Source organism: Anopheles nili, chromosome X, assembly GCF_943737925.1.
Source record: "Anopheles nili chromosome X, idAnoNiliSN_F5_01, whole genome shotgun sequence".
NCBI lineage: Eukaryota > Metazoa > Arthropoda > Insecta > Diptera > Culicidae > Anopheles > Anopheles nili.
The window spans coordinates 243,580-257,284 of NC_071293.1; the positions used below are offsets into that span (position 1 = coordinate 243,580).

Sequence of the window (13,705 nt, forward strand, 5' to 3'; positions counted from 1 at the left end):
TTCTCTTGTTCGTTTCCTTGTGCACTGCTGCTTAAAGTTTAATGGTCGATTATCGATTTTGCTCGAGCGGTAGCACCGGGCAGAAGAACCACATGGAGTGGCAGGACAACTTAAGAAACGCTGAAAGCGTGAAGGTTCTTCCAGCCACACGGCAGCGTTCGGTCAGCCAAACCACACCAATAGCCGCCAGGATACGAATCAAGATTCTGCTCATTTTCATCGAACGAACCAATTTCCTGGACGACACAATCGCGTCCGTTACGATTTCATCTGTCGTCCCATGCTACCTAGTCTGCAAGTCGGTGGGACGGACTGAGAGAAAGGAGTGAAGGTTTTTTTCTTTTTCGAAAAGAACCGAAGCTGAAATCCTTGTGGGACGCCTTGGTCTTGCTATGATAGTCATCTCCTCAATGCGTATACGGAAACTACGCTGCACAGCGGCTAGATAAAATTGGCACGGGAAGTAATATCACCGATGACATAAATTAATTTCAAATAGCAATAAATTACCGTCGTTCAGGCAAGGTAGGGATAGCAGATGAATGCTGTACAAACGTAGATGGAAAGAAACAGCAATCAATCGGGCAATAATAATAATAAAGTGAAAGCAGCTGTCATGATGAGGAAACACTCGAATGACTCCAGGATTCTCGGTATCGATTATTTTTGTAGGCTCGTGGTCAAGGACACAAACGGAAAGAAAAGTGTCTTTGAGTAGGTGGCATATGATACAATTATATTATCGCATTAATCGATTCGGTTCTAGCGATTAAAAAGCGATGACCACCTTTTAATCGCTAGAATTAATCAGTGCTGTTTGATGATTATTTATTTATTTGTTTATTTGGTTGGCGGTTCAGTTCGCGGTTATTCGATCTTCTTCTTCTTTTCAATGGCACGACAACCGGTGTACGATCAAGGCCTGCTTTGCTAAGCTAAGGCTTTCTATGACATAGAATTTTCATGTGGCAGAATAGTCAGTCCTACGTATGGAGGAGGCTCAGTCGAGATTCGAACAAGATACTATCGTGTGTTTGTGCCGAAAACGCGTGCTAACGCCATCGGGCATCGAGCTCCCCAAGAATAATCGAGCAGTTATTCGTAAGTCAATGGAAATTAGTGTTCTGGTGTTTAACTTCAATCCTAATTTTTTGAAAAACTTAAGTGTTTCTAGGTAGTTTAATGTTTCATAGATAATGGAACATAACAGTTCCATGGAATGGAACATAATAGTAAATAAAATCTAGTACATTAATTATTCTCTTAGTGTGCATGGTGTTTTATTTATTATGTGATATAGTTGGGAGCAGATGTGTTGTAGATATTGTGCTGGCAGAGTTTACCGTAGTGTAGCGTGAGTTTCTATATTGCTGATAATACTAAATGTTATCAAATTAGAGTCTCAGAGATGCTTCACGATAGTGATTGTAGTCTCTGTTGGCGTCTAGCTCTGAGAAAAGTTGTTTCACACTCGTAAGCTTATCTTGATCAGCTTGCTCATACCTAACGGTTTTGATAAACGTCTCACAAGCATCTAATTCTTTCGCAACTTTCGTCAGCCGATCAGCAAAATTTTGCCTATTTCTTTGATTGATTTGAAGCAGTATCATCCTGAATGCTTCAAGCCGCTGCTTAGGTAAAGGTAATTGGTTTGGATACGTTACAAATTTGTTGAAGTCAGCTCGATGCCATACGTCTTTGTCCATGGTTGAGAACCGATTTTCAACCTGTTCAAAATACTCTGGAAAACTCGTAGCAAAAGCGATAACTTCATCGTAATGTCCTAATGCTATCTCGTTTCTCAGGCTATTCAAGGCAAGATTGAATAACTCTAAGTATAAGCTATGCGCTTGTTCGTGTAAATTTTCAGCAAAAGCTATCTTGCTTACATCCAAGGCAGTAACCATGCCCAAATAGCCATCGCGCTGTTGTGGGCGCTTCATGATTTTCGTTTTAACTAGGTTATACATGGAAAGTTTCAAACTGGTACCTGGCAACTTTTTTACAAATTCGAGCAACTTCATGAGTCGTGCATTTTCTTTTGCTGGATCGCGGTACACTGATTCAACTATGTTATCAAAGAGGTTGCCTAGATGTTGATTTTCTAGATAAAGATGATAGTACTTTATAGCCCGCTTGGAATCGCCTTCATCAATGCTTAAAAACAGCAGTTCTTTGTGGAACGATTTTATGTCATGATTAACCTTCAGCAGGCTACTTTGCACTTCCGACGTGTCTCTTACATATTTTCTGATATCCAGTTGGGTGACGTGAAGCTTTTTTTGCATTTCAATACTGTAAATTTGCCGCTCATGCTCCATGTTTTGCTTGCTATTTTGCAGCTGCTGTTGACAGTCGTTTAATGATGGCTCTGGAGTGTTGAGTACAGCGTTATCACGTGTAAGGCATTCGGTTAGGTTTTTTTGAGCGTAGTAAACGTGTAGCAATAGGCTGTTCCATAAGCTGTCACATGGTACATCGTTTTGCTTACTGTCAACAAGGTGCTTTGCCATGTCCTGAGTCACTTCGATCACACATTCCTTTGATACCATTCCTGATAACACTGATGTCCAACTAATCCACAAAGCTATCAAGGCAACACCATGCTTTTGAACTACCATTTTTTAACTCCTTAGGTTTGTTTCGATTTGTAAAGTATAGAACTAATTATAAATCGTAGACTACAAATGCATTAGAGATGTGTTCAATTTATACTCAACGAACTTGTAGAGGTTACTGCAGTGTCGCAACATTATTTGCACTGCTGAGATTAACGGATGCAACCATCCTCGGTACAATTATTGAAACAACACGACTAGCATTTAGGGCAGTGGCGACGTTAAATATCGTCGGCTCGACCGTCGAGCCGACGTTTCGTATCGTCGCCTCGACCGTCGCGTCGACGTCGAGATGCAGTAAAAAGTCGACGTTTCATGAGGATGTTGCCTAGCATGTGTTGCAAATCAATGGCGCTCGCGTAAAATTGAGTGATCATGAAATAAAAAAAAATCCATGTGGAAGGAAGCTCAGGCCCGCCCGTACGCTCTGCTCTCGTTATTTTCGCTTCAAGCTCTTCTTGACCGTGTGGCCGCGAGTGCATGTCGGAGTGGAACATTAGCTCTGAGTGTTCTAAGTGTCGAAACGATTCTCCCCCCTATGCTCTTATTCGTTCTGTTTAGGGTCTTTGTTGTGCTTGGCTGCCTTGCTTTTTCTGCCTCTCTTCCTTTTCTTTGCAAATTTGAATTATTTCGGGTCGAATTAGAGAGGGGAGAAGTTGGAACTGATGAGATGAAGTTTTGTCTTGAAATGATTGAGCGTCGAAAATTTACCGATTCAGCCGTCGAGTCTCATATTATGTGCCCCGTTGCTAACGGTTGACTTTCTTTCTTTTAAGACCAAATTATGACGCCGATTAAAATATATTTTGAGATCGCTGAGAACCCCATTATACCCATAACGTGAAACTGACTTGAATTTGCCTAGCAAAATACCGTCTCGCAAGTTTGTTTCTGATCTGCACCATTATTTCACGTTCATGGTCGGCACATCACAATCAAAAAGACAGATATTTTTAGTGGATTTAAAAAAATGATTAGGGTATTTGGCGCTAAGTGTGCTTGGATTAAACTTCTTACAGACTAAATTATTTCTTTTGAGCAAATGAGTAGGAACCATCAAGAGATATGAGCGTAAATATTTCAGTCAAAATCATATGTCTTTGACAATATAAAAAACTAATCTTTCAACAGTCGATATTATTTATATGAAAGTAGAAAAAACATTGAACATAATTACGGACTTTAACTCAACCTTACAAAAGCGTTATCCATATCTGGCTGGTTTGCAGGGAAGGACTTCCATTTCCCATGTTTAGGTGATGGAGCTCGGTAGGTAATATATCGATCGGTAATAAATACGTTGGTAATATCCATCGATCCCCCGATATCGTGATTCCCATCGTCAACCAATCATTCATTCCTTATCATTCCGCATACTTTCAATTGTACTGGATTTGCTTCTTCGGTGTTTATCATAAACAGAATTCCTTCGCTAAGGGTAAAACCAATCCAATAGCTTTCTGATCGAAGCGATTGGCTAAATGTACGAATTGCTGTATCTTTTACCAGAAAGCCTACCCTCGGTTGTGAGTAAATTCAATACCATATTTTGTTAATATAAACAAGCACCTGAATCGTTATGAAAATGTGCTTTGCAAACCAATCGTAGAAACAATTGCCGGTCTATGCTTTAAATTGAAGTCAATGAATTTCGCATGCATGGCATCTTATGAATGCATCTCTCCTATAGGAAAAGCTATCGTAAACGTAATTTAGACAATTTCGCGACGATTACAAAATTGATAAAATAAATTGTCCCATACGGTTTTCCCTCCGGTTTTCTTCTACTGTGTGATTTGCTTAAATGGTTGAACCATTTTGTTGAGGCATCGGAAAGGGTTAAACTTATTTTGAAATTATTAATTTATTAAGAATGGGAAACCCCTAATTGAAATTCGCTAAATATAAGCGATCGCTACAAACTTCTAGTCGTTGTTCCACGGACATTCCGTTCTGATAATAACATTGAGTGATTGAGCTACGTTAGGGCCGCTCAGTACGGGTTTGAAGCTCAAGACGAGTGCGGAGATAGTTTTGGTACAGACAGAACGGAACAAAAACTCGTGACGACCCCGGCCGATACGAGTGACAAGAAAAATGAGCTAGTTTGTGGGAGCTGTGTGGAGCGGGGTGTTGAGCGGTACGCGCGGTGCTCACGACGATAGCAAACACACCCATGCACAACGCTACGGATTGGAAATTTGTATGGATCGAAGAGGTGACAAGCTCATGAAACGTCGAGACGAACGATACATCCCAAATTTTGCTCGTAGTGAAAGTGCGCATGATGCAATACGCCGCATCGTCAACCGATGCATTGTTAAATAGTAAATATTTCAATAGCTGGTAAAACTATACTGTAATGATAGCATGTTCAAGGCACATTGGTTTACTGAACAAATCAGGTGAAAGAACTTCACGCTCAATAAATGCGACGCAATGAAAGTGCAATATCCGAGAATTTGCATTGGATTAACATTCGAGTTAAACGGTAATTTATTTTCAATATGTTTTTAACTGGTGTCAAATAAAGCTCTAATAAATTTTATATAATGAAAAATGTAAAAAAATCAACGATAGTATAAGTCGTAAATGAAATGTTTTGCTCAATTGCAAAAGCTATTGTTTATTACGTTTTTTTCCACGGCTCCATTTCATTTTGATTGCCTTAGTAGGTTGTAGACTGTTATAATTTTTCAGATAGTACTCATAATTTTTCAAAATCAAAATCAGAGAATTGAATTTTTAATTTTAACAACAATTCTTGACCTGATTGGTCATTCTTTTGATTTTTCATGAATGTTTCACAGATTGAAATCTGCTTAGCTAACATCGATAATCGATTGGCGAAATTAATTTTGTTTCTTTGTTTAATCTGTAGCATGATTATTCGAAAAGCTTCCAGTCGTTGTTTGAGCAGGGGTAGCTGATTAGGATACGTTGTAAACTGGTTGAAGCTAATCTGGGGCCAAATTTTGGAATTTATCGTTGGTATTCTAGATTCTACCATTTCAAAATATAGTGGATACCTAATAGCAAAGTCCACTATGTCTTTATAGTTACCTGAAAGTATTTGAAATCTCCAGCGTCTTAGAATTTGCTCAAACATTTTCAAGTATAGCTTTTGGTCTTCTTTGTATTCTTTTTTGAAAACAACTTTTGCCATATCCAATGAGGCTATCATTGCTAGGTAACTTAAATTTTGCGTTGTACGCTTCATTATTTCACCTTGGATCAACCGATAGAGCAAGACTTTGTCTGAGCTGCTAGCCAAATTTCGAACAAATGCTAATAAGTTTTCAAGGCGTTTGTTTTCGTGTTTTTTGTCACGGTATGCCGATTGTATTAAGGAGTTGACTAATTTACTGGCATTCTGATACAATTTAAAAAGTCTATAATATTTGATAGCCTGTCGCACATCACCTAAATCTATGTTAAGCAGCAGAAGGTCGTGATAAAAGGTTTGGATTTCCTTGCGAATATTTTCAATGTCTCTTTGAGAATTTATTGTTTTCTGTTGCTCTTTTTCCACTTTTTGTTTGGTCTCGACTAGTTTAGAGTTGATTTTGGCTATCAAATTTTCATGTTCTAGAAATGTGTTATTTTTCACATCTTCCACTAATTGTTGACAGGAGTTAAAATTTGTTATTGGAGATTGGAAATTTTGCTCGTGTTTTTGGCAGTCGGTCAGATTTTGGTGGGTAGAACTAATTTGTGACAAAATATTGCTCCACAAATCTTCGCAACTAAGTTCACTTTGCTTCGAAATCATCAAACTGTTCAACATATCTTTAGTTACATCGAGCATGCAAGTACTTATCCCACTAATACTGTAAAAAATCCACAATTTGAAGCAGAATTGAATATTAAAATTCATGCTGCAGGTAGCGCTATATCAAAGTTCAAGCGTACAATCACAGAAAACACTCTTATTAATTTGTAAAGCACGATGGCTTAAAAAGCTTATATATACATATAATATATATGCCTGCGTTGCCACGTTGTATGTAAAGGCAGCGATCGGTATCATAATAAATGAATAGTAAATATTTCTCGCGTTTGTAAGCAATCTTTCAAACAAACATCATATTTTACTTTTATTTTACAAAGCAGACAGTGCATGAAGAGAAGAATATTGATGCGATCAAAGTTAATGAAAAAAAAACACATACACTTCCACAAAGTTTTTGCATCCCAACGTTGTTGAAGATAATTTTATTATATTTTGCTGTTGAATACTACACTACGTTTTGGATAGGAATAACTTCTGCTGTGTTTATCTGCAAAGTTTACAAAAAGGATGTATTTTACGTTGGCTAGTCTCTTTTATCCTTTGGATGGTTTGCGCGACTCTTTTAAATAATAGTCATAACCTTTGTTTGATGAAAATTGTGCAAATTTGCGCTTCATCTGTTCAAGCATTTGTTTCACTTTTTGATCGGAGTTGCTTTTTTTGATGAATTCTTCGCATATATTCAGCTGGTGTGCCGTCTGAATTAAAAATGTGTGTGAATTTTTCTTACTCCTTTCCTCGATTTGACGTAAAATATGTTGGAAGGCTTCCAATCGCTGATTAGACCGAGGTAGTGAATTCGGGTACATGACAAATTTGTCAAACTTAAGCTTCTGCCATAAATTGTTATCTACCGTTGCTAGACGCTCTTGCATTAGCTCGAAGTATTTTGGTTGGTTACCAGCGAAGTTTGCTACTTCTTGGAAGTTTCCTGCCACTATTTGATCCTTCCATCGTTTTTCGATCATTCCCATCATGTCTGAGAAGAGGCTCTGATCAGCGGCTCGTACGGTGCTATCAGCGTTGACATTAAGCGCAAAGATAGCGGAAAGATAGCTATCGCGCTGGCTCGGTCGCTTCATCATCTCTATCTTTACCAGGCGGTAAAGAGTGACCCTTGGCTTGGTGTCACTGATTTCACGTATAAAGTGGATTAGATTGATGAGGCGCTGGTTTTGATATTTTGATACGCGATACACTGAGCGTACGATGTGATCGTATAGTTTATCTGCCGGTTTGTTTTCTAGATACAGATGATAATATTTATGCGCCTGCTTGACGTCTCCTATAGCAATATTGGTTAGCAATAGATCTAAGTATAGTTCTGTACGATTTTCAAGTAAATTGTTGAGGTTGCCTTGCAGAGCCACGTATTCATCGTTGTATTTTTGTGCTTCCTGCTGTACAGTGTGCAATTGTGCCTCCATTTCGGCCGTATACTTGCGTCGCTCCTGCTCCATCTGTCGCTGTGCATCATCTAGCAAAAGCTGGCAGAATGTAGAAGACGTTTCAGTTGCGCTAATTGAACCCTCTCGTGCCAAACAATCGGTCAAGTTTTGCCGCGTGTCGTGGAAGTGTTGCAATAAGTTGGTGAAGAGGTTATCACAGAGCATCTCCATGCGTATAGAATCCGTTAGTGACTGTAGCATCTCTGTGCTCACTTTGATCTCACATTGATCCGGTTCATCTTGAAATGGGTCACCAACTTGTGGTAAAGCATCAGAAAATGCTGACCAACTGCCAATAAGTATCAAAAGGGTTGCCACTACCATGTTTTTATCACACGTTGCTTTCAATCTGTATCGTTGCCCAACTAAGCTGCTAAATAGCGTGCTTCTGAACGACAGAAGAGAGTTGACTTGGGCTTTTACTCGTCGTATGAGGCTTTTATAAGAAAAAAATCAATCTAATTTCCATCTTGTTTTGCAATTTGTCCTGTTACAACTCATTCGTCTGCATACATATGATAATAGGTAAATGTTTAGATAGTTGTGGGAACATATATAAGTTAAACTTAAACTTATTTTCGTACTACTGGTTGGGCAAATTGACAACATCGATTGTATGTAATGCATGTTACGTTGCCAGTCGTTCAGATTCTTATTTTTTAATCGTAGAGAATTTGTATTGTCGTACTTGAAAATATCACAAAATTGCTTCAAGACATCTTAGCGAAATAAATGTCATCTTTTGTGCTTAGAAAACGATGACAAATTTATTGTAGCATCAATAAAAAGCTTCAAAAGCAAAATTTAGTGTTCCTCAGTTTAAGTGTAATTTTATTTATTTCATTCAAGTTATCCCAGCCGTTCAAGCTCTTTATGCTTTTTTCCCATCTTGCCATTAACCTTGAAGTGGTTGAGATAGGTTTGATAATTAGGATTTTTCGACTTTCCCATGTTAAACCGTTTCTCAAGTTTTTCGAGCCGTTGCAGCTCATGCTTGTGTTTGCCCGTCTGCATTACGAATGAACGAAGTCTGTCGACCTCTTTGGCCAGTACTGGTAACAACATAAGCTGACGTTTCTCTCGGTTTTTTTCATACATTTCGATGTGTGCTATAGATGTTTCAAGAATGTGAAAGCGTAAGTTTTTGGGTCGCAACATGTTGGCGAATTCGAAGAATCTTCGCTTTATCATAGCATGCCATTGTTGACGGTTAAATGTCGTAATAGTTGCGATATGATATGAGTAGTAGTCTGGATATTGCTCGGCAATCCATAGATTTTCTTCAAAATTCACCTCAATCAAAAGGTCTCGAAGTCTGCTCACTATCTTGCCGACGATTTTTACGACGTATTCATCTTTATCGCTAGGCGTGGTCAAAACCGATGCAGCATCAGCGCTGTATAGCAAAACTACGTAAGTGTTGATCAAATTGTGCTTAACAAGAAGAGGTTTCATTGCTTTATAGAGCTCAGCTCGATACGTCTTGACTGGAATAGAACGTGCAAACTCTAATAAGTGCACACAAACCACCTCATTGATGTTCGGGTTTGTTGCGATGGCATCGATGATTTGCTGAGCCGTCCAGTGATTGGCCAGTGTGACATGTAGCATCAGTGCATCTTCTATCCTTCCTGCTTCAATACTGTAGATGTATAGCTTACGGCGTAGCTCCTGTCCTAGTCGAGCTGTTCTCCTGATCATCTGCTCTGCATCTAGCACAAGTGAATGCTGCTGATGCCAATTTTGGATTAATTCAAATAAAAACTTGTGATCGTCTACCCAATAATTTGCACGGAATAAAAACAGCTCCCGGTCTTTTAGCCGTTCCGATGAGTCAATCCGACATTTGCTGTGTAGCTCACTGTAGTGTTTTAGTAGTGCCTTCTGGTCACAAGAGGCCATTGGTCTACATACTACCGGAGGAAGATTGAAGACAACTCCTGCTGCTGACAAACAACTATTACCTGTTTTGGCCGGCGCTGTGACAGCTTTGCCATCTTCGCCGTTGCACAATGTGATGAGCAGTAGCGCGTTTGCCCACAGTCTTGCAATGAATCGAACCATTGCAGTGGCTATCGTGCACTGCAAATCAATTCGATTATTCTTATAGGTGAATGTTTTTCCTGTGTGAATCAATTTACTCATCGCAAATATGCCAGAGAACGAAAAGAAAATAGATGGCAGTAATCAATCACTGTTGTCGCTTGCGTGACGCTGGTATGGATAAGCTTGTTGCATGCGATGGTGCTGAAAGACCTCAAAGAAGTCAGATCTCATTACAAATGAATCGAGCCCCGAGTAAACAAAACATCTGTGCAACATTGAAAATGAATAAATAAAAACCACCGTATAGGTGGTATAAAAAGCTTTCATTCCAAGCTTTAGATAATATCATTGAACAGTCAACAACAGTGATGCAGAAACTAATCGTGACGCTATTCGCACATACGTTGGTGCAGAGCTTTATTATAGCTGCTCCTTCAGAAGTTTTACCGGAATCATCGCTCCAGTTAGACGCTTGCGGGCAGAGCTACAATGAGATTATATCCATAACGAAATCTTGGCATACAAAGACCTGCAATGGCACTGAGCTGAGGGCGGCTTGTATCGTTCCAGAACATGAGCAAGCCTATCTGGAGCTGAAGAAACGATGCCAGGAGGCATACGACCAGCAAACGACACAGTCGAAAGATCTCAGCATCAAGTTGCCCGAATACATGAGCAAGGTGATGTCATCAGTTAGTGTGCTAAGTCAAACGTTAAAAAATGACATGCCTGGCCTGGAGACATTATTTAACGGTCAGAAACAGCAACTGGAGAATGCTTGGAAGTATGGCATACAGTTGCAGCGAGAGCTACTGTTGACGAGCATTGAATCTGACCGCCAGGAGTTGGCTTTGTTTCTCCACTCCATCTTGTTAGATTCGGCATTATCCAATATATTAGCAGAAAGCTATCGTTATCATGGAGCCAACAGCCGTATGGTGGCTCGCATATTAAAGTTCGTCCGATTACTTCCAGGAAGCGAAGATCGCGTGAGTGCATACAAACAGATGGCCGAATTATTGCAATCCAATGGGCAGGATGAGCGCTTCCCAGCAGTAATATTTTCTGTCGATGCTAAAGAGATCTCAAATCACTATAACCCAGATCACTCACTGTTTCAAGGCAAGGCTGTTACTCGGTGGCAATCACAGCTACTCGCTGGGAACTTCACCGAAGTGGCCTTGTTCGCACAGGACTTTACGGCTTACTACATGCAGGTTGAAGCCGATTTACTGGGTGTGTTAAACAATCAATGGTCAGTGCAAGGGCTTTCAAACATGATTTTCTTGCCCAATGCCTTACCCGGTCCAGTGCAGCGTGTGCGAGCGTTCAAGGCCGTGCTAGAGGCATTGCTGCAGCATCAGGATAAGCAGCACAATGATGCCTTCTTGATGCGATTGGCTCACGAGATTTCTTTCTTTGAGTCGTCATTGAACGTTGAGGCTCCTGAGGTTCGGCAGGCGCTCGATGCGAGTAAGGAGCTATTTAGTCAGTTCTCCTACAAACGGGACTTCACCGTCTACACGGAGCTATATGAGCAATTCAGGGCAGCTATTTGAAAATGCTATAAGTGTTTTCGTGAATTTGTTTTGTGAGTATGATATCGTTTTTGGTTGAATAAATAGCATCCTTTCAAGTGCACAATTGATTACGTTTTTACGGTGCTCAAACTAATAATTTTAAAACAAAAGTTTCCATTGAATGGGCTTGTTAATATTCTTAGCAACACTATTCGCATTACCTTCTTTACAACAACTTTATCTCTTTGAGTAGATGTTGGTCCTCGGGCATTTGGTCTTATCAGCCACCAGTTACCTGATAGGAGCATTTTAAAATGGATGCCTAAGTATGAAAATAGAGGCATTTCCGTCAATAGTGTCCGCATCATGTTTAAGAAGATATTTATTTGGACACGGTACCGAAAGGGAGAAATTTATTATTTAAGTATCGCTGTTAACCATGGACCAGGATGATTTAAAATTCAACTATCAATCACTAACAGTCATAATTAAAATAGTAAAAAATATTACATAAGAATATTTATTTAGAAGAAAAAAAAGCTATATCACCGACATATGCACTACAAAAATTTTTGAATTTTGAATTATAGTTTCAAACAAAAACTGCTGACTAACGTGACAGGTGCAAAGGGAGTTTAAGACCAGAATTGCATAAACGTTTTGTCCGTTCTGATGCTACCTACTATAGCTCTACTAGCTATGCGGCAAATAGAAATCTAGAACGAATGCGGAATCGACCATTATGAAAGTGCTGAAATATATAGCAGAAAAAAATGCTTCGTGGAACGAGCGTTCAATTCGAGAGGAAGAGAAGGTCTACAATAGCCGTTACTCTTATTTCCAGCGCTCGTGCCACTGTATTCGACGAATGCAGAATTCATTTGGTTTTTTCTAGATGCTAGTGGGCGAGATGACAGGGCTGTAACAGACGCAAAAATACAACCTGCTAAATGGCGGAAACAGCATTATTGACTCCGTCCCTCTGTGTCCCAACAGACCAATTCCTGCAGAAACACGCACGATTCCTGGCCAAAGGCGAGGACGGAAATGCATGCTTGCCGAAAATGCAGATTTAACTGGTGCGAGGCAAGCAGGACTAGGAGGAAGACTTTGCTGGGACCAGTAACGTCCGTTATAAAAAGATAGTTTTCCCCGCCGATGGGGAAAAAGTTCGTCTTGTTTTCACGCATCTCTTTTACGCGTGTGTGTTAAACTTTTAGCGAGTGAGAAGCATATTGCTCCTCTTGCTCATTCTGATTCTCATGCTCATTCTACAGGAATGAGAGCGCTTGTATTCGATTGCTCTTTTGATTCCATTGCCAGACTCGGAGCGCCTACCGTGTTGAATAGATTTTTTATGCATTATAGATACTTATGTGGCAAACAAAGAGAAAGGCAAAATAGTCAAGAAAAGAAAGGAAAAGCAGGTGTTGAGCTGAGTTAAAAAAAGCAAAGTGGTTTGAACTTATGTTCACGGCGAGCTACCGGAGTGGTGGGAGGATGAAAAGGGGTGTGAAATAGTTGGCATAGAAGTAATTAATATTGTGCTAAAGTTTAGCTCCTTTAACTGGTACGGTCGATTCAGCTCTCTTTGGCTTAGAACTGGCCAACACTTCTCGTCTTGATTCATGTTCCTCTTGTCTCGACTATTCGCGTAAACACGTGTTAGTAAAATGACAACACAATAGCATCAAATAGTAGGCAACGTGGTAGTGTCAAATATTAACCACTTAGCACGAGCTGCATCTATTCCATTATCATTAGCTAGTGGACGAGCTGGCGAATATTTTGCTCTTGATTGCACAGGTTGGGTGGCTCGTTGTAACCCGGGTGGCTCGGGTGAACGAAAAGAAAGTACATATAAAATCGATCGTAGGCCGCGCCTAGATTGGTCACCGTGAAGTATATTGCACGGTGGAGATGCCTGGTGGACATGTCCGGTGGAGACACCTGGGGGTGCGGAAGGTATGAATAATTTATGCATTGCGACCGCCAGATGGTACCGTGTGCGATGTTATTTACACCGCGTAAGTGGTTCTTCGAAATAGAAAGAAACATCGAACCGGGTGCCTTGTGAAAGGCCAAAGGAGTGAAATAACACCGAGCACACCTACGAATCGTGTCCGAAAGCACACACTGAGTAAAAATTGAATACGCGGTGTAGCAGAAGAGCAACGGGGCAAATGGCTAAAAGCAAAGAAATTGGCCGATTGCCATGCACCTGCAGGTGACGCGAGGTGTTCGAAAAGGGTGCGTTTTGCACAGGTTTTTTTTCATCCA

The 13,705-nt window shown here is 40.1% G+C and overlaps 6 protein-coding genes across 6 annotated transcripts in view; 1 reads left to right on the forward strand and 5 right to left on the reverse strand.

Annotated features, from left to right (window-relative positions):
• LOC128729078 (probable G-protein coupled receptor No18) overlaps window positions 1–13,705 on the reverse strand; it is a 74,050-nt gene that overhangs the window by 4,790 nt on the left and 55,555 nt on the right. The gene's annotated exons all lie outside the window — the stretch shown is intronic.
• LOC128729080 (uncharacterized) lies at window positions 802–2,771 on the reverse strand. The gene has a single exon (XM_053822731.1). It carries the CDS (start codon window positions 2,619–2,621, stop codon window positions 1,395–1,397), a length of 1,227 nt encoding a protein of 408 aa, XP_053678706.1. The 5' UTR covers window positions 2,622–2,771; the 3' UTR covers window positions 802–1,394.
• Window positions 5,141–6,513, reverse strand: LOC128729084 (uncharacterized). Its single transcript, XM_053822734.1, has one exon. The coding sequence runs from the start codon at window positions 6,493–6,495 to the stop codon at window positions 5,326–5,328; it is 1,170 nt and encodes a 389-aa protein (XP_053678709.1). The 5' UTR covers window positions 6,496–6,513; the 3' UTR covers window positions 5,141–5,325.
• LOC128729079 (uncharacterized) lies at window positions 6,814–8,259 on the reverse strand. Its single transcript, XM_053822730.1, has one exon. It carries the CDS (start codon window positions 8,181–8,183, stop codon window positions 6,945–6,947), a length of 1,239 nt encoding a protein of 412 aa, XP_053678705.1. The 5' UTR covers window positions 8,184–8,259; the 3' UTR covers window positions 6,814–6,944.
• Window positions 8,642–9,923, reverse strand: LOC128729082 (uncharacterized). The gene has a single exon (XM_053822732.1). It carries the CDS (start codon window positions 9,921–9,923, stop codon window positions 8,709–8,711), a length of 1,215 nt encoding a protein of 404 aa, XP_053678707.1. The 3' UTR covers window positions 8,642–8,708.
• On the forward strand, window positions 10,266–12,172 carry LOC128729083 (uncharacterized). Its single transcript, XM_053822733.1, has one exon. The coding sequence runs from the start codon at window positions 10,274–10,276 to the stop codon at window positions 11,462–11,464; it is 1,191 nt and encodes a 396-aa protein (XP_053678708.1). The 5' UTR covers window positions 10,266–10,273; the 3' UTR covers window positions 11,465–12,172.

Coding starts and splice junctions, on each gene's coding strand:
- LOC128729080 (XM_053822731.1), bottom strand. CDS start 2,621: ATGGTAGTTCAAAAGCATGGTGTTGCCTTGATAGCTTTGTGGATTAGT.
- LOC128729084 (XM_053822734.1), bottom strand. CDS start 6,495: ATGAATTTTAATATTCAATTCTGCTTCAAATTGTGGATTTTTTACAGT.
- LOC128729079 (XM_053822730.1), bottom strand. CDS start 8,183: ATGGTAGTGGCAACCCTTTTGATACTTATTGGCAGTTGGTCAGCATTT.
- LOC128729082 (XM_053822732.1), bottom strand. CDS start 9,923: ATGGTTCGATTCATTGCAAGACTGTGGGCAAACGCGCTACTGCTCATC.
- LOC128729083 (XM_053822733.1), top strand. CDS start 10,274: ATGCAGAAACTAATCGTGACGCTATTCGCACATACGTTGGTGCAGAGC.